General features: G+C 35.4%; 1 protein-coding gene across 1 annotated transcript; it reads left to right on the forward strand.

Moving 5' to 3' along the window:
• The first annotated feature begins 1,594 nt into the window (after positions 1-1,594).
• LOC149289607 (myelin basic protein-like) lies at positions 1,595-24,518 on the forward strand. Its single transcript, XM_089490449.1, has 6 exons — positions 1,595-1,765; positions 15,076-15,207; positions 15,395-15,430; positions 16,112-16,141; positions 19,071-19,199; positions 24,474-24,518. The coding sequence occupies exons 1-6, from the start codon at positions 1,595-1,597 to the stop codon at positions 24,516-24,518; spliced, it is 543 nt and encodes a 180-aa protein (XP_089346575.1).
• Positions 24,519-25,301: the final 783 nt, after the last annotated feature.

Consider the following 25,301-nt stretch of genomic DNA (forward strand, 5'->3'; position numbering starts at 1 on the left):
TAATCACACACATGCACACCCCCTCATCTTAAAACACCTTCTCCACTCCCGCCTTCCATCCAGGGGGAGTAAAGCAGTGGTACCACAGGGCTTCCTGCTACTTCGATAGACCCCTGGAAAGTTGCTGTAATGCTCTACTTTTCAGCTTTGACCAGATCTTAGTGGTTGGAGCTACAGCTACAACCCATGAAATTATTTTCACAGAAATTATTTTTCAGGACTGTATGGATATTTGTGCCTCTGATCTCTCTTCCACTACCTCCTCTTGGTCTGTGGGTTGCCGTGACATAACCTGATGTTCCTAGACCGTACATCATGCACAGAATGGCAGATTAACACGAGAAGAGCCAGTGCAGACCTGCTCCTGTGCTACACCACCAGTGTCACCCGCATCATGCTCACACACACACACACATACAAGAAAGAAATTGATAATGGGGGATTGGATCTTTGGGACATCTTTCCCCATGCACCTTAGATACACCATTGTACTAAATCATTTTTTGTAAAAGAGGTGAACTCCACAAGTGAATACAGCCTTTTTACATCTTCTAGAAATTGTAACTGTGTTATGAATCCCAGTTTCACGTCTCTTGACTCTGTTCTGTCTAAGTTGTCAACAATAAAATCAAGATATATATTTTGCATTCTGTTTTGATGACAATAACAAGAACAATTTATCTGTTTTTATTCTCCCGGTTCCTGCAGACTTATTTGTTCTTTGTTCCCATGGTTTGTGCTCCGGTGAGACTATATTGCATACATTATTGCTTTTGTAAGAAATTTCTCATTCTATAATACATTTCCGTACAATGTTTTTCAGAACATGCAGATTATTCCCCAGGCCATGTACAAAGAGACTGCTTAATTTCTCAGTAATTTAAATTGTAATTGCCTTTATACTAGTGATGATTCAGACACCTACAGACCTTTGCCCTACAAGGAGTCTGTATTTTGTTTTACGGTTAATCTTACCAGTTTGAGGAACATGAGGTGCTTTCCAGATAGAATGTATATCAACAATAGTGGTAGTAACTTTATGATATGCGGAAAGGAATTCATGTACATAATCAAACTGTTGGAACATAACATTCATTATCTTATTATACGAATATTTTCCTTAACTGGATACCTTAATTACACATAAAAATTTTACTAAATTCACTTATATAGGAATAAAACAAATATTTTCCTAAACCTATGCTTTCCATAGAACCTCTGCTGAAATGAGCATATTCCGCACACTCTGCATAAAGTGGCTAACTGAAGATAGGGAGATGAAGGCATCATTGTTTTCTTTTCACAGCCCTGCATTCACATCTCACACTTATTATTTGCAGCAGATGTGAACCAGAACAATGGCACGTCCTCGAAGGGCACAGCGGTGACTGACTCCACAAGCACAGCAGAGCCCGAGAATGATTGGAAGAAAGCCAACCCAGCTGACTCTGCCTCTCGCCCTCACTTGGTCCGCCTTTTTTCCCGAGATGCACCAGGAAGGGAGGACAACACCTTCAAAGATCGGCCAAGTGAGTCAGATGAGCTTCAAACCATCCAGGAGGACAGTGGAACAGCTTCGGAAGACTCGGATTTGATGGCATCACAGAAACTGTCTCGTGGGCACGGATCAAAGCAAATGGCTTCAGCTAGCACCTCAGACCACTATAAGCATGGCCATGGAAGACACAGGGACTCAGGTCTTCTTGATTCACTGGGCAGGTTCTTTGGAGGTGACAGAGATGTCCGTAGAAAGGGATCAGGAAAGGTGAGCTCTGAGGAATAGGAAAGAAACTAACCACAGTGAAATGTAAAGGGGAAGCTGACAAAATATGTATATTAGGTGGTGTATCTCTGAGATGTGTTAAAACCGCAGTTGTTAAGTCTTAAGGCCTCATACATTAAACACTGGTCTCATGTCCACCATTTGAATCATTGATCAAAAAAGCAACTGCTGTTTCGTGAATAAGGCTCAGAATGTTTTGTCTTGCAGAATTAATTAGCAATGTACAGTTAGTATGTATTGTTTTAATGCAATATAAGTACAGTTAGGCCGTCTCCGCTAGATGTGGCTATGGCAATATTCGTCCTAAACTGGCATAATTATGAAAAATACGAATGTGATTTTTACTGACATGCTTTCTGCATTGTATGTTATATAAAGCATTTGACATTGCTTAATCAGAATGCTTTGATATATATATATATATATATATATATATATATATATATATATATATATAAATATATAAAAACTTTCTGTTAGTCCAGAGTCGTGCAGTGCCTTATATTATGAGGAATTACTAATTTGTGTTTAACAGGTTTGAGTCAAACAGTTCTTGTATCAAAAATATGTCTTTATATGTATAAATCGGTGAGCAAGAGAATGGCAACATTTTAACCCAAACTGGTAACCAAATTGTACTTTGAATACTTTTTTACGAACAATTGCAAGGTTTGCTATATTGTTTTACATTTTCGGTTATTTTTATATTGCCAAAAACCATAAAAAGATGGCAAAATATTAGTAACTACAGTGAATAGTACTTTCAAAGTAGGTTTGCTGTAATCTCTTCCACTGGCAAAAATGACAGAAGTGAAAATGTATTTCTCATCTAAATAAACTGTAGCAATATACTATATAGTGAACTTATAATGTGCTATATTTACAAACCTAATAAATCAGTTAACCTTTTCTGGAATACATATAACAAGAAATACTAAATACTTGAGTTTTCCAGCAGGGAGGTGGAATCAGTACATTTTGGTTTTAACCAGTTTAGTGAACAAAGTTGAACTGATATCATAATGTGTAGGTGCACAATAGGTGCATCAAAGATGGGGTAATGGATGGTCAACATTGGGAAGACTAATGCTTTTAAGAGCTTGGTTACGATAACTATGCTTATTCTACATCTCCAGCGGTTAGTACACTTTATGAAATGGTGCTGTCCATTTTTTTTAGAATTACGTGGGTATTCACGGTTTTGCAGAACTTTTTTTTTCATCTGTATATCTTTTGTAGTCTATAGACATTAAAATGTAATCTGACCTGTAACTGGACCTGTTGAGTGGACATATGGTATAAATAGGTTATGTCAATGTGTTTACATAGTACTGTAGCCAATATTAGAACCTTAGTTTGCCAAATCTGTTTTGGAGCCAGGATGAGATGTATCCGTAGACAACTGTATATGGTGGCAAAGAGTTAGGAGCCATGGCAAATCTGTCTCTGGTTATATTTCCCTAATATTGGTCACCGGCCCTACTATATTGTGGCATGTGGACCTTAATGATTCAATATTTCCAGGTTACCCAGAATTCCTATTTCCTAACTCTAGCACTTGTTCACCATACGCCTGTGTAATGCTCTCCTCAGGGCCGGCCGAAGACTTAACGCCGCCTGGGGCGAAGTTTAAAATGCCACCCCTCGCCGACGCCGGGGGGGGGCCGGCATTATTACCCCACCGGTACTTACCCTTAAACAGTCCTGCGGCGAGTCTCCCTGTGCTGCCACGGTGCCGGCTTGTAATGCTGAGCGCCGGAAATTCACGTCACTTCCGGCGCTCTGCATTACAAGCTGGCACCGAGACCGAACAGGTAAACTCGCCGCAGAGGAGAGAGAGAGGGGCGCCGAGCGGGTAAGCGAAAACCACTCGGTGCCCCTCTCTCTCTCCTCCGCTTAAAAAAAAAACGCTTGGGGCGGCAAAGTGCCGCCCCTTCTGAAGTGCCGCCTGGGGCAATTGCCCCAGTCAGCTCCATTGTAGGGCCGGCCCTGGCTCTCCTTGTCCTACAACCACCTAGTCTCCATATTACCAGTGGAGCCCTAAACATTCCAAGAGATATAATAGATTCTACTTTATATAATCCACACACCCACAGCAAAAAAAAAAAGTAAATCAAAAGCATTATGTGAACAGAGGCTTTGGGATGAATACATTGCTTATTACAAATTAGAATTGACATTCACTTACATGAATAGGTATTTATAACTCTTAAAGCTTTTTTAGTAGCTTTATCCTCAAGTGATCATCAGAGTTACACTGTGTTCTTTTTGTGTAGGAAAGAATACCATATGAGTAGTGCCTGAGAGCTTTTATATACCTAGATAATAGTATAGTTATTTCATAAAAGACAGCTCAACTTTTCTGCCCTTGACATAGTCATTAATGTAGTTGAAAAGTTTGGACCAGGAATCAAGTACTATTCAATAAAATTTCATTACATTAAAATGTTGTTTAATCGCTTAAAGCGAAAAAGATACATAGTTAGTTTTATTTTATTTCACTAAAGTGCTAAATATACAAGTGGTCAACCTTTAGGTCTATCCAATCCCCAGCATTCTCCTAATCTGAGACAAGATTGACAGAGTTTCCAATATAATTAGGTGAATGGGACTCCATTTATTCAATAATTACTGCAGGAAAACTCTTAATGGTTGTTCTATTAAATGTTTAGATAAAATCTGTTACACGGCTATCAAATGTTATTTTCATTAGACCTTTAGTATTCCAATCTGTTTTAATGAAATAAAAATACATTTTCTTTTTTCAATTAAAATTACTGCTGGATGCAACATACATATATACGGGTGCTTGTCTCGGCTAAACTCTCTGCTTTGCTAAGGACTAGATAACTGTATCTTTTGCAACTTTATTACAGTTCCTCCTGAACTATAACTTACTAAATTTAGCAGTCATATTACAGTGTTACTTTTTTATTTGTTAAATTCTACTTTAATACTTGTAAGATAAATGTCTAATGTTTTGTAGAGACAAAAAATATGGAACGTGTTTATTCTTACAGATTTATAATCTTGATGGTTCCTGTATGAATATATTAATTTACAGTGCAACACCATTTCATAACTATGATTTGCGTACATTCTATTAAAGCTAGACCTTGTATTTGTTTCATATAATTTACATGGCACGAATCTAATACACAAATATATATAGTGCTGAATATGGTTTTTTTTTCTCTTAAACATTGTCCATCTATAAAATAATAGTTTCACAGAAATAATATAGAAATCTACTCACCCAATGCCAACATGGTGTTATACATTTTTGATGTTAGGCCAATCAAGGGCCGAGTAGCTTTGCCTTTATTTTTATTTTTAAATCCACTACTAGTTAATTTTTGAATATGCTTCTCCTATACTCCACTGTAATAACTGTTCATGTTATCTTTAAGATGACTATTTGGTACAAACATGGTAAAACTTTTTTTTAAAACATAGAAAGTTATTAATAGTTAATGGGGTCGATTCACGAAAGGGATAGTTGACATCAGAGTTTGGGCAAGAGTTGTGGTTGCAACTCCCTCACTTCACTATTCATGATGAAGGTCCAATCCCAGTGAACTTCTGCTGCAGAAAGAGGTTGACTTACCCCGTATAATGCATAGTTAATTTAGTGAGATTGTTTCAATGTCTACTCACTTATTAAATTGTGTATTAAACAAGGCCTTCTTAGCCTTTCTAGCTGGAGGAACCTGCCAGAATGCTGGCCCTTCAGAATGAATAGTGATGTGAGTGACTTGAAACCACCATTCTCCTGCAAACTCTCCCCTTAGCTAATTGATCTCAGTGTCTGTCAATGCCTTCTGCTTTGTGTATGTCAAGCTGAAATGTATGAGTGATTTACTGTCACCTATTAATAACAACCTATATTTCTTAACTGGTACTTTTTAAAGTCAAATACGGTACTTTTTTAATCCTACATAAATGTCCGTGTTCCAGATGTAGTTTTTCATCAAGCATTGTTATTATTTTATTTAAGTAAATTTATAAAAGTGTGTTAATATTTTTTATCTGTAAGCCCATCATAGCCTATACTTAGTATAAGATGTATCTGAGAACAGCTGAACACAAACTGACAGTATTTACTCAGGAAATTGAAGCCTGTTTGTGATTATCTTAAAGCAATTTCTGTATTTATGTCTGATCTCAGGGCACTTAACTAAATTAATGCATGAATTTAAACAAAAGTACACTATACTGTACACATGCATAGACGAAAGAATTTACACAAGTGCCTGATGGAAAAAATATCCACAATGCCTTTTTTGTGTAGATTCTCTAGAGTCACTGTTGCATTGCTGGACTCTTTTATATGCTTGGTACCATATGTTACACTGCTATAGAATAATTGCTTATCCTTGCACAGATATATTTAGTCGTTTTTTCTCAGCAAGGGTTAATAGGTTGTTCTGTGGTGTTGCATGGTAAATACAGCTTCTTGCTTTAACAAGATGTCCAATAGTTATTTCTTTCCATTTATATCACAGTTGGAACACTCTTAAAACGTATCTTAAAATCATTAATAGGACCTTCTCATGGGGGTAGTGTATAAACTATTGTTTTTTGTAACACTTCTAAACTACCCGTTAAATATTTTTACTGTCCCATTCACATTTTGCAAGAAAGTGAATGAATGAATAAAACTCTGCATTTGTCTTCGGAATAGTATGTTCATGTTTTATTTTTCATTTGATCCCACTGGCTGTTTTACTTACCCTTAGATGGAATTTACTATTGCTAACCTAACATTATATACATTAAAATAATGACTTTATGCTAACTGCCACTCCTATATGCTTAATGTGTATAGAAATGTATGTATAAGATATGTGGTATTGTATGATTTAACAAGATTGTTTGTGTTTTATTTTTGGCTTTGTATGTATTACTACAATAAACTTTAACTGTTTAACGCTGCAAAAATATGTGTACTAATTGGATCATACCATTTCAATTAATTATACTTTTTATAATTTGAAACCCTCACTCAGCTCCGTGTGTTTGCTGTCTTTAACGAAAACTGATATTTAAAACCAAATTCTCAGTTTTTATACTATGAAAGTATGAAAAACCTCTCCATAAAAGAAAAAAAGAAATAACTGTGGGTGTATATCAAACCGAAATAGAGAATAAACATCATCCATCATGGTGCTGTCAGCGAAAATAAAGCAAAAACTTTCATGGGTGATAAAAGCATAATGCCTCTTAAAAGAAATGAATATGTTCTATATAGATAGCATTAATGTGTTCGGTGTATGACAGATTAGTTTGGGGGCTGACGAACAAATATACAAATAAATCAAAATGTCTTTGTACTTTAAATGTTGCTCACTGCGCTGTAAAGAGTAAAAGTAATCTGATTATCTATATTCCCACTGCCAGTTTGAGTTAGAAGGATTTTTTGTTTATTTTTCTTTTAACTATTCTTATAGAATACAAAATAGCCTTGATGTTCATAGATTAGCCCTGGTTTTTTTTGGGGGGGGGGCTTTTTTTTCATTTCAAAGTGTTACTAATTCTAATTTTATATTGATTGAAACAGGATTCTACCGTATTCATAAGTATGCAGATTCACAGAATTTTCTTTACTTTTGGTGCCCGCAACAGTTTATTATATACAAAGCCATATATTCGTTGCAGTTATTGATACCATGGTTACAAAGTAATTGCACTGAATTAGAACAGGTAGGGTCTGCCAAGAAAGGCATCTTGAAACAGACGTTACTCTAAAAAGAATGAGTTTACCTACATTACACTTTGTATATGGCAAAATGTGTGCAGTACTTGGATCCAGTTAATGTTGCTTATTCTTTATATCTTTGAATAATGAAATCTACAAATCTAATGTGTACAATTTTTCTGTGTTTATACTGATATACCCTAAGCTGAACAGAAAATGGTTGAATACTGTGGGGGTGAAGTCTAAGAAGATGAGTAGGTCAGTTAACCTACTAATCTACCATCCTTCGTATATACTTAATATTATACTTCAGATCATTAATATATGCCCTTCAGCTTTAAGAATTGTATTAGTACATTAGAAAAATCCTACTGCACAGCACTACTTAAGACCTTGACACAATCTAAATAAATCATAATAAGCAAGAACTTGTGACTCAGAATCACTTAGAAATACATTACATTAATAGGTTTCACCATCAATATTACTATTGCCTCCTTTATCCAAATCTTGTCCACCAACAAGTTGTATAGTTTTCAAAAAAGCCATAAAACAACTTTACTTTAAACACTTAATCATGTTTAAATATAATTTTTTTATGTTTTATGGCTCAAACTACCTTGTACTGTGAAGTAACAGATAAGAAAATGCATTTTGGCTGCTCAGTTTTTTCATCATCTTTATGGACTTCAGAAAACTGCAATTTCCTATCCCTTCCCACCCATAGAGCCATCACGGAGGCTAGTTTACAACCTACAGTCCTGTCTCAAACAGATGTTGGCAAAAGATTAATTATGTTTTTATTGGTGGATAACCAGGCCTCTCCAGTATATGAAACTCTGGCATACTTCTAAAAAAAATAGTAATTGTAGTAGTTTTATTGAGTCTTAACATCTCTTGGTAGCCATTGTGATATTTTTTATTATGTCCAGTGGTGCCGTGTCCATTCTCCATGGAGCTATGTCTTTTTTTTATATGGTGAATGGAATTCTATTTTGATGACCTGCTGCATGTTACGTCTCTTGGGTTCTAGGACTTGCCAACCCGAGTTTGTCTGAAATGTGATTGATTACTCTCGCCTTATTCTCTGATCTCCCTTGGATACTCTGTTTTTTTACTATTAGCTATTTACATCTGTTGTTTACTTTGTTAGTTGAAAAACTTTTAAAAAAATAATGAATTAATACAAAACTGCAATTTGCATTAAACCTGAACTGCTCATTTCCAAGTTCCAGATCAAAGAAGATAAATTACGGTAAGAAACTCAAAGCAAGCTTGAAGGAAATCATAGATGTCTTCTTGCATCTGAGATCCTGAAAGTGTATGTGAATATACATTTTTTTTTCTATGTTAGCCCAATAAAAGGTATCAACGTCAATAAAAAGATTATTCAGCTTATTTGTCTTGACATGACTGAAAGGGCTGATCAAGGTGTGTCAAGTAGCACTTATACCACTAAGCCTATTTGCATTCATAGTTCTGCAGTACAAGTGAGGGCATCAAGATGTGATGCATTATTATGTCATCAGACGTCTAGGAGATGTGTGCTGAATTACCGTGGCCCTTTGCAATCACTGCCTTCATGCCACCACATGCTAAACAATATTTATTTCTATGGGTCTAACTTTTTATCTTCCTTCAAGTAATGCTTGCTGCATTAAGGCAATATAACATGGTTCTTTTTTCTGGTAAATATGGTGTTTTTTTATAATGCTGCTTCCTACATTTGCAGATAGCGTAGCTTGTAGGATTTATTAATTAATATTCAGGGAAGGTAATGGCCCTTTGTGACCTTCACATTGATACGGAGACTCTATGCAATTAAGTAGAGAGCCTTTTTAACCTTTCTCACATTGTACAAGTAAATTAGAGCATAATTATTTTATTATCTTGATAAAGGCTAAATTGGTCATATACTGCACATAATAAAGCTAAATTAAAGCTTTAAACAGCTCATCTTGGAAAGAGAGATGTTATCTCACTTAATCACAGAATTATATTGTGATTATACCTTCCTGTGCCTACTGAATAGACAGTTTCAGGAGTTATTTGCACTGTTCATTTGAGCTATATTTAAATCTGAATACAAAGGTGAGTTTCCTTTCAGCAATATAGGAAAGAACTTCCACGAATATATCTGATCCCCTTCCAAAATCTGGATGCCAACATTTAAAGCATTTGCTCCAGTGGCTCATCTAAATTTGAATTTCTGCAAATGGGGGTTGAAAATCCATGGTTGCCATTTCCTTCCCTGACAAAACCCAAGATTGTAATTCTGGATCTCCGAAAACAACTAGAATACATTAGCACATATTATCGTCAACATGGTTTGACTTAATACATTTTTCTATGTACAATACAGGCCACAGAAGAGCTTTGACAAGAATTCTTATGATATGTCTATAGAAATTTAACAATGGTAGAAAGCAGAAAAAAACATGTACAGATGGTAAATAAAAAGTATACGAGTGACAGTGCCAACATATAAACAAGAAACAACTAATCTACTGATTTCTTAAGTGATATGCCACTGACTGATTAGTTACCTAGACTACTGTGTTTATTACTACACAGGTAAAATGTTCTCAAAGGAAAAATCATCATCAAACTATTTGCTACACCACATTGCTGTAATGAGCTTCTGTTGTGGCAACATAACATAGTCTCTTATGAAACTATGAGTTATATATATGTATAACATGTCATATGCAGTTTCAACAAAAGTCTAGATTTCAGACTGCTCAGTGAATTTCTTATTATTATTTCTTGCATTGGTAAAAAGCATTTATTTTATTTTTTGTCTCTTAAGCAACGTGTGAGGTTTATCCACCTAGTCCAGCCGGTCTGGAGTATAAACTACTAAAATATGATATGGCTACTACTAAGATGAACATATGTGTAGATGTAGATTAACTGGGTTTGTTGACTAGGAGGTTCTTTGCTTGTGCCATTAAATGATGAGGAATTACATAACTAAATTCATTTTAACCACTTGCACAATTCCTTGCAGGGAACAGAAAGTTTAGAGTCTCGGATGACACATATGTCTCTTCTTCCTCTCCCTGCCTGTCCAGTTTATGGTGATTCACCAGTAAGGGGCTACAGTATTTGTGCCAATAAAGGAACTTACTTGTACATCCAGTAGACCACCATGGGCTTCTGCTCCTGCATACAACCCTGAAATCCTTTTGAGATGAGATGTTCAAACTGCAGACGCACTAATTATAATTGTGTCACAATGTGTGGCAAAGCTAGGTAACATTGGCCTAGATTCGGTTTATTAAACCCACCATTAATGTTTGGGGGCAGAATACACTGACAAGAGAACAATCAGAATAATAAAAAGACATTTGTGCAATGAAAGCGCCAGTCATGTTTTTTCTTAGAATGCCATACAAAGAACATTTCCAGAATGTTTTCTTTAAATCAGTATTTAATTGGTATAGTATATCAGACCCACACATATTCATGTTAAATGGGGTACAAATTATATACTGCATCCATTAATTGAGTTTAGACACATCTACAGATTTCTAGATGTATTTTGTATTGACTGTCCAGAAAAGTGCGTTTCATTGTAGTTTTTTATTATCACTCCTTACCACAACTGAGATTTTGATTTTAGACGGGTCTTTGAATTGCATTGCATTTTTAACCTCTGTTAAAAAAAACCAATTATGGTTTACATGACAATGTATGGTACAAAAATAATTCCTTCTATTTCCAACAGAGCAATATGCCATTTTTTAAACAAATAAAATCTCAAGAAAACTTCAGCAGAATGTACATTCAGGAAACAATATGCTACTGACGGTAAAATATTCGATTTAAAAAGCAAGGAAATATGATTTATTCTTTGTTCCAGTTATATGAGCTAAGGATATTCACCTCCAGGGTGGCCTTTAAAGTAGGTGATGATAATTCTTATTAACATAGGTCTTGCTCTCTTTGAACCAGTCCAAGCCTTTTATCTCTGTAACTCACATCTCAGTTACAAAAGGTGACATTATAACAGCATTCAAAGGGCAGATCTGGCTCAGATACTTCATTCTGCCACTGCAATTTTAATGTTATATGACAATTATGTAAATGTCAGAAATCGGATGCCTTGGTTGAGTTGAAACAGAACATATTACGATACGTCTGAATTGAATTATAATCATTTTGAAATCTACATAACTTTAAACTACATAATGAAACCACATTTATTAGAAGAAAGGAACACTTGGCATACTGTGCTCCACAACCGGTTTTAGTTTCCATCTTTTTCAGCCTTAGGCTTATTTGAGTGGACACTTAATGGCCTAATAATCAGGGTTATTCACTAAAGGAGGGAGTTGTAATAAGAGTTTGCAGTTTCATCTCAATGACTTCCCTTAAGGTTGTGAAGGACCACCCTCAGTGAGCTGCTCCAAGAAAAACTTTGATGGTCCTGTATAAATCATAATTTAATTAGTGAACTCTCTCAAAGGTTACATCACTAATTGAACTATGCCTTATACAGGGTCGGCAAAGCCATTTTTGTGTAGACATTTGCAAGGGATGGCTCTTTAAAAACCATAGAGAATTCAGGGAGTTGAAACCACAGTTCTCCTGCAAACTCACAGTTTAGGCAATACATCCCAGAAAGTTACCCGACTGCATTGTTGCTAATTATTAATAATAGTAATCATCACATCCATTAAAGATATCCAGGTATTAACATCTGCTAATGTACAGCCCTAGTGGGATCAACATTCCAAACCTTGCTGGATCCCTTAAAATCCCTGGCCTTACAAAGTTTATAGGGAAGCTAACAACATTTTTGTAATTACAAGTATCAGATAAAATAAAGTACCGTTTCCTTACAGTTTTAGCTTTAAAATACATATGTTTTTAGAAAGTTGCACATTAGTCATTTCTGTGTGACTATCATTGCTGCCTGTGGTAAACAATAGAATGACTCAGTATTAATCATCCAACCTAATACTCTGACTAATCAAAGTATTTTATTGTACAATCAAGACTTCATTAGCATTGCCATAAAGCATTAGTGAGATGTTTGAGCAGGGAAACTGTTCCAAAATATCAAAGAACAGCTAACAATGACAGCATCTAGGTGTGCAGATAAAAGAAGTTTATTGAAGCAAAATTACATAAAACCACGTATTTGTAAGTGAGTTTTCAGGAAAACACCAGTTTACACACATAGAAATGAACAATTTGAAGACAGATATGATGTCTAAATAGTCTGCCCTAAAGATTCAAACTCTTGTCACTCCAATGGCTTCCTATATGCCTATCCCATGCATGTTTGAATTCCCTCACTTATTTAATAAACTCTAATCTGCATAATCACTTTCGATACTAAATTCAGGAACTACTTCCTTTTCCAATATTTTTTACATTTATTTCATGGAACAGGGCAAGAAATTTGTGATGATAAAATCTAAACTGATATCTTAAATTATAGATGTTACGACATAGTTGTTAATAATTATTCAGATATCAGACCCCATGCACTGGCTGTACAGGTGATGGATAAACATTTTCCCATTTAGTCTTTAAGAGGGTTTTTTTATTGCCAGTGGGTATCTCACAAGTATCAACAAACAACGTAGGAGTTCACCCCTTCCATAACCATAAATATATTAGCAAGTTAGCTACATGTCCCCCCCCCCAGTGAAAGCTGCACTTAACATTATTTGATCTTATTCCAGAGATATTTCAAAAAACACCAAGAACTTTTGTTCTGATTAATGCTGCTTTATGCTGCATTGAAAGAACACCTGATTGAAAGCAGATATACCAACATCACCGGGTCATAGTGATGAGCCCATTTTCAGGTGAAGCTACAATGATTTATTGAGTTATGTTACATTAAGTAACTTGCTTTACTATGTCCTTATTTGATCTTTAAGACACATTAATTCTATGAACAGTCCCACTTGTCATGCATGGAGCTTTTCTGACAGCCCCATGATTATGAATTCACAGCAAAACCATCTGGAATCAGCTTTTGTCGTGAACACAGCGCTGTAAATGTATATTGATGGCTTATAATAAAGCAAAGTGAACTGATGAATTTCTTTAAAAAAAAAAAAAAGAAAAAGAAAGGACAAAGCAGTAAAAATCATCTAGCACATTAATCTCAATGGACTACAGGGCCTACACAAGAGCATTCTGGGACTGTAGTGTAAAGCAACAGATGCATTAGACATTTTAGACTACTGACTATACTGTGATGCTGCGCAAAAACTGAGAACAAATTAATTTTACTTGAATTACTTCTTGCAGATTTGTATTTTATGTTTACAGAAATATAGTTTCACATTCACTTTTTTTCCAAAAAAATGCAAGGTAAGGTGAGGTTATGATAATTGTGCAAAAAATGCATTTAATGGAAATTTACACCTATATGATACAGATAATGTGATAATCTCTAATATGGTAATTTAAGGGTTGATGATCTGCCAATGGAGGACCACAATGACCTGAGACCATCCTCATTATTCTTGGTTCATTAATTCAACCTGGATATCATTTTTATTTAAAGCAGTCTCCAATAAGGTCCCTCAGGGAGTGGGACTATACCTACTGCAGTTAAAGATACATAGAATGTTGCCTTCAGCAACTTAATTTAGGAGAAACTCTTGGCATACTTAGCTGCAGGATGCCCACCAAGTCCAGTCTTCGTTTTGGATTCAATAGACAATATGGATTATGTTGCTGAGCAAATGCTTGCTTGCAAATCCTACTGTTTTCAGTTAATACTCACTTGTTAAACTCTTATAATGAAATATTTAGAGACAAAAACAAAAAAACAAAAGGCTATCTAGAGCAAGGAATTATATTCAACCTAAACAAGGAAAACAAGAACAACTTAACCCTGCTAAAACTTAAATTGCATCAATATATTTTAAAATGCTAACAATTGTCAGTGTCAAAAGCCTCTCAACACTATGGTGAATAAAAATAACAAAGTAGAGAGGGAAAAGCACAAATAAGTTCTACAATGACTAAAACCACATCGAGTTCAGTTGACATCATTAGCAAGCTGATAGGTGGCCTCTTACAGTATTGTCATCTGGTACCATTCCCCTTTGATTTTTGTGTTCACATGAACCTCTAAGTTCCTTCATCAGCTTATTAATATAATTTCATTATATGGTACCAATGATCAGTGTCGGACTGGCGATGGTTATGTGGCCCTGGTATTTTAATGTAGTGGCCATCTGATGACTTCAGTGCATCCGACAGCTGGACATGTGCTGACACATGCTAATTTTTTTCTACTAAAGTAGCGGGGGACAGGCATTTTCAGCTGCTGACAGCATGTTGTAGCACACGGTCTGCTGTTGGAGTGGCCGATCTGGTGAGTATTTGGTGGTGTTGGCCAGCAGCCCATCTGGCAATCGCCTACTGTGCCAAATAACCAGTTTGAGCTAGCCTAGCACACATACAATTCTTTACATCGTGGGCAAGAGCAACAATAAATGAGGTAACGTTTTTTTATAGCCTTCTACATGCAATTTTTCATTGATTTCTCTTTTCCTAGTATTCCCTAGACTTCTACTTTTTGTCGAAAAAACAGATTTTTGTCTTTTTTTTATAGGAGGTGCATGTTTCCAGAGCAGGATACTTATCATCCTCTCCTCAGAGGTCTCCCCAGCGGTCTTCTTCTTACCATGGCCATCATGGCAGATATACTGATGACAACCCAGTTGTCCACTTCTTCAAGAATATAGTAAGTTTTTAGATAAAGTGGGACCCATGGATAGGTTAACTGCCTATACCCAAACACCAATATATGTGACAAGCCCTGTAAAACTCATCAATGCAGTAAAACATATTAATGCCCACTCCTGGTGTGGCATCAATTAATATATTGCTAAATTCTTTATAGTTCATAAAATATTTTTACTTTATTTTAGGTGTCACCCAGGACACCACCTCCAGCTCAACCAAAGGTAAATATTTGTAAACAAAAACATTGATTGTGATTTTTGATGCCTGTAGATTTACACAAACACACATATACCTAGGAACTGTCCAGGGCTGGCATCCATGAGCTATCCCTCCCTTCCAGTAGGCATAGAGGAGATATGTCCTAATTAAGAAGACAGAACCAAATATCACTCTCCTACAGAAATTAGACAATTTTATGTGGAAGCTTGGTAATCAGCTTTGACTTCTAGAGCCAGAGGTTCCCAGGTATGTGTGTATGGCTAGGCAGACAGATGGACAGATATAGATGTGTCTAAATTTTTACTTTTATATGTATGTATTGTATTTTGTTAAACTACTACTGTCTGGTACACATTTCATTGCATTATAATTTCAGAATGACTCCTGTATTGATAATCATCTAATATATCATAAAGAATGAATTAAGGATCAAAGGTTGTAAACTTACCCTAGAGGGTTTAAGGGATCAAATGTGTTAATGAGACATGGCCCTCCTGGTTCATGTTTATACTGCACCTAGAAAGATTTTTCTAATTAGAATTGTATTAGAGAGTATGTGTATTTTTTGTTTTAAAGCTTGGTGCATTTGAATGGTAAGTCCAGTTCTGTAGGTTGATCAAATTAAAATGTGACCTCCTCCACCCATATCAGTGTGTTAATATTTCTGTCTTTTCCATGTGCAGAGAGGATTATCCCTCGCCAGATTTAGCTGGGTAGGTCACCTGAACTGCACCACTGTCAGTCTCTTCTGAGCTGCTGCTGATTTTTATATTCTTTATATTTTCTTCTGCATTCAACCTTTTTTTCCCCGTTTCCTTTTCTTCCTCACAGTAATTTAGTTTGCAGATGTAATTTGGATTGCTATAAAAGCTCTCACACCATTTGCTTTTTAGACTTACAGTCATTAAAGTACCTTCACTTATGCAAATAAATAATGGATAAAACAGTTACTTCTTTAGTATTTGATAATTGTCTTAAAATATATTGTTTAACATTTTGCATGGTAGGCTCTGTTTCTTCTAGGACTCAAAGGGGCCCAGAACAGAAATATATTGTGATTCCCTCTGCATGGCTTTTCTATCACTAAGCAGATGTACTTTGCATGGCTAAATCTATCCTTTAAGTTCTCGTAAAGGTTCAGCTTTTTTTCTCCTGATTTTCTTCGGCTTAAATATTGACTCTGATAATTACTAGCGTGCAGAAAATGAATTTCTTTAAATCTTGTATAGTTTTTTCTTTGCACTTGAAAAGGGAGAGTAATTATACTTTGTTTAGCAGAATAATATGCTACGGGAATATCTGCTGAGAGTTAAAGGTGATTAAGTAAAATTTCCAAACATAGATTTCATATTTTACAGCATTACTTTTGTGAAACTTGTCTATAGCTTATATACGTTTATCTGGGGTTGTATATGGCTAATGTATACCACCATCATTCATAATCACTTCTGCCCTTCCTTATGAATTGTGTCTAAACAACTATTTATGTTGTGTGCAAATGGGACCAACTGAATTGAAAATGGCACAAAATATAACAGATGCTGAATGGCAACTTCCCATTGGAGTCTTAATCTTTTTTACCCTTCTGTGTTCATCACAAAGCTAAAATCATCCCTTAACGCTTAGACTTTTCCATGGGACAAGCTATACATTTTTGAGGGTTCCAGTGAAGATGGTTTTAGATATTTTGGCAGTTTAGTGAATTATTAGGGGCTCTCCTGTAGTGTTGGAACACAAAGTTATAATTTAAGCATGACATTCTAATTGCACCTGTTGGAGAATTTCCGAGTACTTCTATACCTTAGGGTTCCAAAATATCTTTATCGAGCTGCTTGAGAGAAATCAGACACACAGACAGGCGTGTATGTATAATAGGATCGCTGATTTTATTGCATACAAGCACATATATTTATACCCACCTAAAAAGGGGTTGAGGCATAGCAAACATTCCTTAACATTCAGCAGTTTTTATGATTATATGGGCGTATTTGGCATATCCCTTACTTAAGCATAATCAGGTTAAATCATGAGTTCTGTCTTAGATCATGGGTTCCTGTTTTGCTACTTGAAACTCACACATAGACATTCATTTTTAACCCTCTGTACCCGGTGGAAGCTGTAAGGACCTAAGGTCAATAACATATGACTCATATGTAGAATACCAGTATTCTTCCACACACCTTACTCTTAAGACCCATGGAGACTGAAAGGTATTCTAGGGTTGTGGATTCTCTAGTGCTGAGGAACTTGGCCAATGTTTTTATAACTGTGCCTATGCTCTGATTTCCTGAGCTGCCCCTATGGCCAATGCAAGACTTTATTGTGTGTCTGCCTGGTACACGTCTACAAAATGTAGCAAGTGTATTTAGCAAATACATCCCTGTGATTTATCGTCACTGGCCTTAGAATGCCAAAGCTAATTTACTCATAGTCCAGTCCTAATGTTAGAACAAAAATGAAATTAACAAAGAGAATACAGCAAGTAAATGCACCGAGACCGGTCTCACCCATGCCATTCTTATAACATTTTCAGTGGCAGCATTTCACCATTGGCTTCACGCTGCGTACATATGCTGTGTCTGTTCACAGATTAATCAAGAGGAAGATGATGAAATATTTGAACAGCTTGTGCTCAATATGCTGATTATTTGCATAAACATACACGTTTCTTGTAAATATGGGTTGTTTGAAAGCATAACATTTGGAATAAGTACAGGTTTTAGTCTTCGCGCTCCCCTAAATTCAGGAGCCTGATTATCAGTGAGAAAGCAGTGTAATGCTTAACTTTTTAAAATCCATCATACATTTCTATAGAAACATAGAATTCAACCATTCAGCCCATCCAGTCTGCCATTTTTTTCCTATAGCACTAAAGAAAGCTTTCCCATCCCCTGTCATTTAGAAATTATTTTTTAAAGGTAACACTTTTTATTGTGCCAACATTGTGAAATATGTAGCCAGCTAAGCTTTAGGCACCTGTCTTTTCTTCCATTCTTCCTGAAATCTTATTTGATTTTCTACATATTTTTCTATGTTAGGCAAATAAAGGGTATCAACTTCACTTTATTCAAGACACCTTTTCTTGGACCAGTTCAGTTATATACATTTTTCTTAGCTATATGGGCTTGAATGACAAATGAGCCAAAAGAACATAATATCTGTGCAGCCCATTTTAGCCACTCTTTCTGCGAGAGGCCAAGAAACTACTTTAACCTTCACCCTCTTGAGAGGACAAATTGTAGTACATAAAACTTTGATTTTCTGCCCTTTACACATTTATATCGCAGCAATAACCCAAATCATGTTAAGTGCAACAGCGTTTTCTTGTATCACTCTTATAGCTATCCTGGTTTTATTTCCATTTCTTTTTTAGATTTTATAAATTGCAGATATAGCATTATTGAAGAGAGGGAGCCTACTACATATAAATATTTCAGGCTCCGCAGGAACTGGCTGATGCTACTAATTCTAAAATTTTTATCTTAGAGGTTTGCAGTCCTTTATTCTCTTGGTTTTATTGTTAATTTGTTTACAGGGTGCTATTATAAAATACAGATTTTTTCCCCCTTTTGGTCAGGTTTGGTAAGGCCTTTTTTGATTGCATTGATGACAATTATAACATATCTACTTAATCCCATGCAGGGAGGTGAAGGGCAGAAGCCATGTTATGGATCCGGTGCCAGGTATTTCGAGCACCACAAATCATCCTACAAGGGATACAAGGATGCTCATAGAGATGGCCAAGGAACGCTGTCCAGGATCTTTAAACTGGTAATAATATACTGCAATATAATGATTAACTCCACAACTATATACGTTATAAATAATTGAAAACAGTACAGAACAAACTCTTTGATGGTACTTATTTAGTAGACTTCAATGATATCAACAGCAGAACAAAGGCCTGGCAAGAGAAAGTGGTTAGCTTTTACTGAAAGGTCTCAGATATTGGATACATGTTTTATAGACTGAGAAGTTGTGTTGTATGTATGTTACTCTGGACATAAAAGTCTACAGTCATCAAACAAGAGAGTTTGATTAACTCCACAGCACATGGGAATGGGAAATTACCCACTACCATCTTGTACTTGTATTCTTAATTCACAGTAAAGCAAGCTGCAGTGAGAATACATGGTGCTTACTGGGAAACATAGAATTGTTTCCCTCTTGCTTCTAGTACTAGGTAATAATAAAATGACAGAGTATAAATAGTTAAATGAATGACTAATGTTTAAAACATTGACTTAACAATTAAATGTAGATTTAGTATTTATTATCACATTATCAACAAAACCACATTCCACAATGCAGACATTTAAAAAAATTACGGATTCGTCTGATAAACCCAAACAGAAAGAAACTATCTGAAACAGCAAACTGAATCTTACATTTGTTGAAATGTGTCTACATTATAGCATATAAGTAAACAAACTAAAAAACGTTACTTTACTAGTGAAACAAGCAATTGTGATTACAATTAAGTGATACTAAAATAATAAACCTCTGTTACTCTGTTACAATATAATGTTGGCTAATCAGCTATGAATTTAGCAATCTGGAAAGTGTATAAATATAATGCAGATTAAAGAGTACCATTTGGCATTTCTCTGAGCCAATTGCAATTTATTTAGTTACAATTAAAAAAATCAAATATGAGTAAAAAAGCTCCGTAGGATAGCCCTTCAATCTTTTTTTTTTTGTCCCTTGTGCTCCAAGGGGCTGGCAACTATAAATGAGTGTCTAGCATTAGGGATTAAGAGTGGATCAGCAGGGTACTTAATCTAACTCTTTCCCTAAAACTAGCCTCATCTGTGGATAATTCAGTTGCTCAGCTAGATATGCAAATCTTCAACAAAGTTCAACTTGTTCATTTTTTTTCCAAGTAATCTTCAAAGTCTAAACAGCATAGCCGAGGCAGAAGATCACCTTGTTTTTTTCTATTATTCATATTGTACTCTTCCTTGCTCTTCAGAATTTTTTTTTGTTCCTTTTAATCTTTTTTGTGCTAGCTTTTGGATGCATGCAGGGATGATGGTGGCTTTTATCCATTCTATATTGTTATCCCACATGGCTATAGGTTTGTTCTTGTACCTGTTGTTATTCTGTACAGTTGCATGTTACTCCATACAATCGGAAACAAAAAAGGGGTGTCACTAGCTTATAAACCTAAACAATATAAAAGCACAAACCTGTAACAAATACATTTGTTTATAAACCAGTTAGTGACATGCAGAATCAAATGTGTTTTTCATTGGATAACAATGCTTTAAATTCATTGTCCATGGGTGGTGATCTGGCTTCTGCACCCCTGGCCCAGGCTTTGTTTAAAAGCTGTCTAACACAGGAGATATGAGCTACAAGGGATCCATGTATAAGGTGAATTTAGAGGCAAAAATATGTGGTTTTTTTACAATGATTTGCATATACCTACACAGAATTCCTTTCACTGTCTAATCCCATGACATCAGTGCATGTGTGCTATCACACACAGCGCTATAATACACAGCCAGTAGTGTGGCATCAATGGGCATTTCTCACAGTCAAGATAAGAGCCCCTATATATGAGAGCTACAATGAAATTCTAGTGCATATTTTTTAAAGTTATATTTATTGATCATTATATTAATAATATACCGGTAATATGATCTGATGTTGTAATGTATTGTCTAGAAAGCTAGGAAACAATCCTTATCAACAGTATTGATGATAATCCCAGAAAACCTCCTTCTTTTAAGAAACACATCTCTCCTCTCCATGAGATTAGCATGTATTAGAAATACCGCTAGCTCCTAGATTTTGAAAATTGATTTACCAAGACCAATTATGTAACACTAAGGTAGGTAAAAAACCAACAATGTCTTACCAATAAGGTGTTTTTTAAGGAAACATACTTTGACATTGCTTTTGATTGACACCAAATTAATATCAGTTGGATCTTTCAGGGACAATTTACATTTGAAATGTGAAAACTAGAAATTTACTATTGTTAAGTAACTAAATATTGTTTTAAATATTTTATCAGAGTACACAGATTATGTTTTCAATATGTAACAAGTACAGACGGATATGCCATGGTCTGTTCTTGGCAGGGTCTTTAAAGTCTGTCTGTCCAAAGGAATCAGGTGGTGGTAAATCCTCTGTTTGCAGAATTTGGAACATAATAAACCAGAAAGAGGATACTTGGAAAGCAGATGTGAGAACAGCTGTAAACATCTGGAGTTAGCCAACACCAAATGGAAATGCAAATCTAAAATTAATGTAAATGTGAAATAAGCACGGTACACAAATACAATGTGGCAGTAAAAAAAACCTTTGTTTATGTAAATGTAATTTCAATTTAATTTGTAAAAAAAATTGCTTTCTCAGACATTTTTTTAAAATGTTTATTTTAATTAGCAAAATGTCCATTTATTTTTCTTTAATTTGTGTATAACTTAACACCCATACTAATTATGGTATTTTATATTACAATCACTAACAGGGTTTTTTCCCGACAAAATGAAACCTCTACCTGCAAAAACATAAATCATATTGACATTAAAGCTTTTCTGAATCTTTAGAAAAACACATTATAAAGTAGGCTATTTGTATAAACTTTTCTAGAGAGCTTCAGTCAAAACATCATCAATGGATTGAAAAAAACGTACTCTTTCCTAAGCAAATTGTGGAGCTGTGTATCTAAATGTGACATTGCTTCAAAATCGGGCAGAGGTCACTGTCGGCTGTTACAATGATAATTGTACAATTCTGCAGATAATTGATTTTCTTCTGCATCAAAGTTTAATGATGTATATTAAATTCAGGTTAAATGTATTGGAAATCTTACAAATGGGTCCAATGACCTAAAATTTGAATGCAAATTTTTTTTTTTAAATGATTACTGGAATGCATTTTTTTCCTTTATTAAATTAGATCTTACCGTATTCATGTTGATTTCATTATATTCTCCAAAAAAAAAAAAATACAGATGGATACTCTTTTTTATATATTTATATATAACTGCCCTAATAATTTAAATGGTAATATAACATTATACTGTATGTTCTTTTGAGCGCCTTATGTCTTCTGGGGTTCTCATTTTTTTTTTGTTTCTTTCTAATTAACCTTTCAATTTCTCTTGAAATCTCCATTGGCAAATTACTAGAGAGTACCGATTACCACAGTTTTCTGTATTTTATGTTTCTCTGCAACTAATGGTATATTAAAACGCTGCAACAAATAAGCTCCCCACTTGTAGCTTTCCTCTTGATGCAGACAGCCTAAGCATTGTTTTAATGTTAGTGTTTTTGTTAATTTCACACCTGCTTTTAGTATTACTTTTAGTTAACTAAAATGTTATATGTTATTTTTTAAATAATCCCTTGCAGACTCGTTATGCTCTGTGCAGTGTTTCTCGGTAATACCAAGTCTTCCCATGTGCTAGTTGGTTCCATTCCATCTTTTAAAGACATGTGTTCAGTGTAGAACCACCAACTGTGTAATGAAGGGAATACTATTGGTAGCATGTGTATTGGTAGCATGTGTATTGGTAGCATGTGTAACTATGCTTCTACTGTCTGCACACATCACCTAAAAAACTCAGCTCCTAATCATGCAAGGTGATTCAAAGAAAACCTTAACATGTTTGGACCTCAGAGGCTTCTTGAAAAACCTTGAAGACAGAATTTAACCCACATGCTAGATAATGGAGAGCTTACTTTAAAAGTTACATGTACATAAGTACATGACTTATCCTGCAATTTTCTGCAGTGCAGAAGAATGTTGATTTAATCAGCTGTGTTAATAAATGAGTGAAAAAACAAACATGAATGCAAGTAATTTTCTTGCCATTGTTCTTCATAGAGCCAAACAGCTGCCTGTATTATGAAGTTGTTTAGAACATTATTTAATACAGAAAATGCGTTATGGAAATAATTAAGCTATCTCACGCCAAACTTGATTCGTGTCCGGAAATCCTTTAGAACTTGCGATTGCCAGTAGTTCCATCTGGGATAATGTATCTTTTAATATCTGGGGGTTTTGAGAGCATAAATTACTTTCTTGGCAGCCTGAAAAGTGGCTGAATTAATTCCCACTGAGTTCGCCTCTGACATCTCACACATTTCAAGAAAAAAGTTTTGGCAGCCATCTCTGGATGAATGCAAAAGCTAGGAGTGCCACCAGAACGTAATTTAGGCCACCCAGGCAAATGGTCACTGACCACAGGGTCTGTGATACAAATTAATATACTGTATTTTATAAATCAAAGAATAATAAAAAAAACACCATTCACATTAGCTTCGACTTCCAGTACGTGAACAAAACTGTTACAGAAATGTCTGTTTCACTCTTTATCTTGAAAAGACAGACATGTCATGTAAAAATGGCAGTATCCAATGGTTTGCTGCAGTTGGTTTTTGAACATTATTAATTCCATTTGTACTGGACTTGCCCCTTTTTAGGGATGGTACACTTTATACTAAAGCAGGGGTTCACAAGGCTAGTCCTCGAGGGCCACAAACAGGAAAGACATTTTGCCTCTGCTCAAGTTGAGATATCCAAAATTTGTGGTCTGTGTGTGCACCCCCTGGACTAAAGGTAGTTTACTCAGTTCTAATTGTGGATATCTGTCATATTACTTTGTTTCTTTGTGATATTCACCAAAGCTCAATGACAAAAACTATAGTAGCCTGTAAGGGACATTCCTTTTAATGTGACATTGCATACACTTTAACTTGGAAGGCACCAAAACCATAACTGGTTGTGGTTATAGTAACTGTATATTGCAGGGCTCCAATACGAGAGCTTCCATGCAGGATATGTTCTTTTACACATCCCAATTTAAAGGAGTCATCTGATCGCCATAACTAAAGAGTTATGTTTTAGTGGGATATTAGGACTAATGACCAGTTTTTTTTTCTGTTAAAGGGTCTAATGCTTTTCTACTTTTCCCTCTGTATTAAGCATGTGCAACTCATTCTTTATTATGAAAATGTATACAAAAAGGGTCTCAGGTGTACTATGCTATTTCTGTGTAATTCTCACTTCTTGATCTTTTCCTTGCAGGGAGGAAGGGACAGCAGATCATCTTCCCCCATGGCTAGACGCTGAAGTCCTAAAGATGTCTTTACATTTGAAGGAACCCACTCTGTAACCTGAAGTGCCATTACAAATAATACTACTAGTATTTATAACAATGACCTAGATAGAAACACAATCTACTTATCTGTGCATGAGCTGTGCGTGAAAATAGGTTGTAGCAAATCCTATTGGCAGTACCAAATATAAGACTGATAAAAGGGAAGAAAGGACATGGTGGTTTAGCCTGCTGTCTATATTAAATAAAAACAATTAATCAAGATTAAACATGTTGCCATCCTCAATGTTTACTTATTCAAATATTAGCACCACTGTATTCTACAATGCATTACTATCTTATAGCATATGCAATATGTAGGATATTGAGAGCTGTAGCCAGAAAACAGCTGGTAGGCTTTTTTTTTAGCCACTCACACTGATTTTTTTATTCCCGTGGCTTTGGGTTTTATATGTTAAGCTTTTTGCAGTTTAGTTTTGATAACATCCACTCTCTCTCACATGCATGTTTTTCTTTCATATTAGTTAGAGACAGCTTTTGAATAGAGGCTTTGGGCTTTTAAGTATGTGAAAAGGGGTTCCATGTAACTATAGTCATTCTAATGCCGGACTATTGGGCACAAAGGGTTTACACACCAGAGTATATAGCACGGTCCTAACCAGACTATGGGAGGAGAGAAATAGTGAGAGAGACTGGGTATTTGAGGAAGTCTATAACCTGAATAGGTTGCACACATGCACTCCTGGGTACTCTGCACAGAGAACACGCTAACTGCATAGCTTTATACACGGGCTAGG

Source organism: Sceloporus occidentalis, unplaced genomic scaffold, assembly GCF_023333645.1.
Source record: "Sceloporus occidentalis isolate IW3139 unplaced genomic scaffold, rSceOcc1.0.p SCAF_44, whole genome shotgun sequence".
Taxonomy (NCBI): Eukaryota; Metazoa; Chordata; class Lepidosauria; order Squamata; family Phrynosomatidae; genus Sceloporus; species Sceloporus occidentalis.

Excerpts from the sequence above, each read along its gene's own strand:
- LOC149289607 (XM_089490449.1), top strand. The coding sequence starts at position 1,595 with ATGGCATCACAGAAACTGTCTCGTGGGCACGGATCAAAGCAAATGGCT. Across the intron at positions 15,431-16,111 it reads CACCTCCAGCTCAACCAAAG|AGAGGATTATCCCTCGCCAG; the intron begins GTAAATATTTGT and ends TTCCATGTGCAG. Across the intron at positions 16,142-19,070 it reads CCCTCGCCAGATTTAGCTGG|GGAGGTGAAGGGCAGAAGCC; the intron begins GTAGGTCACCTG and ends AATCCCATGCAG.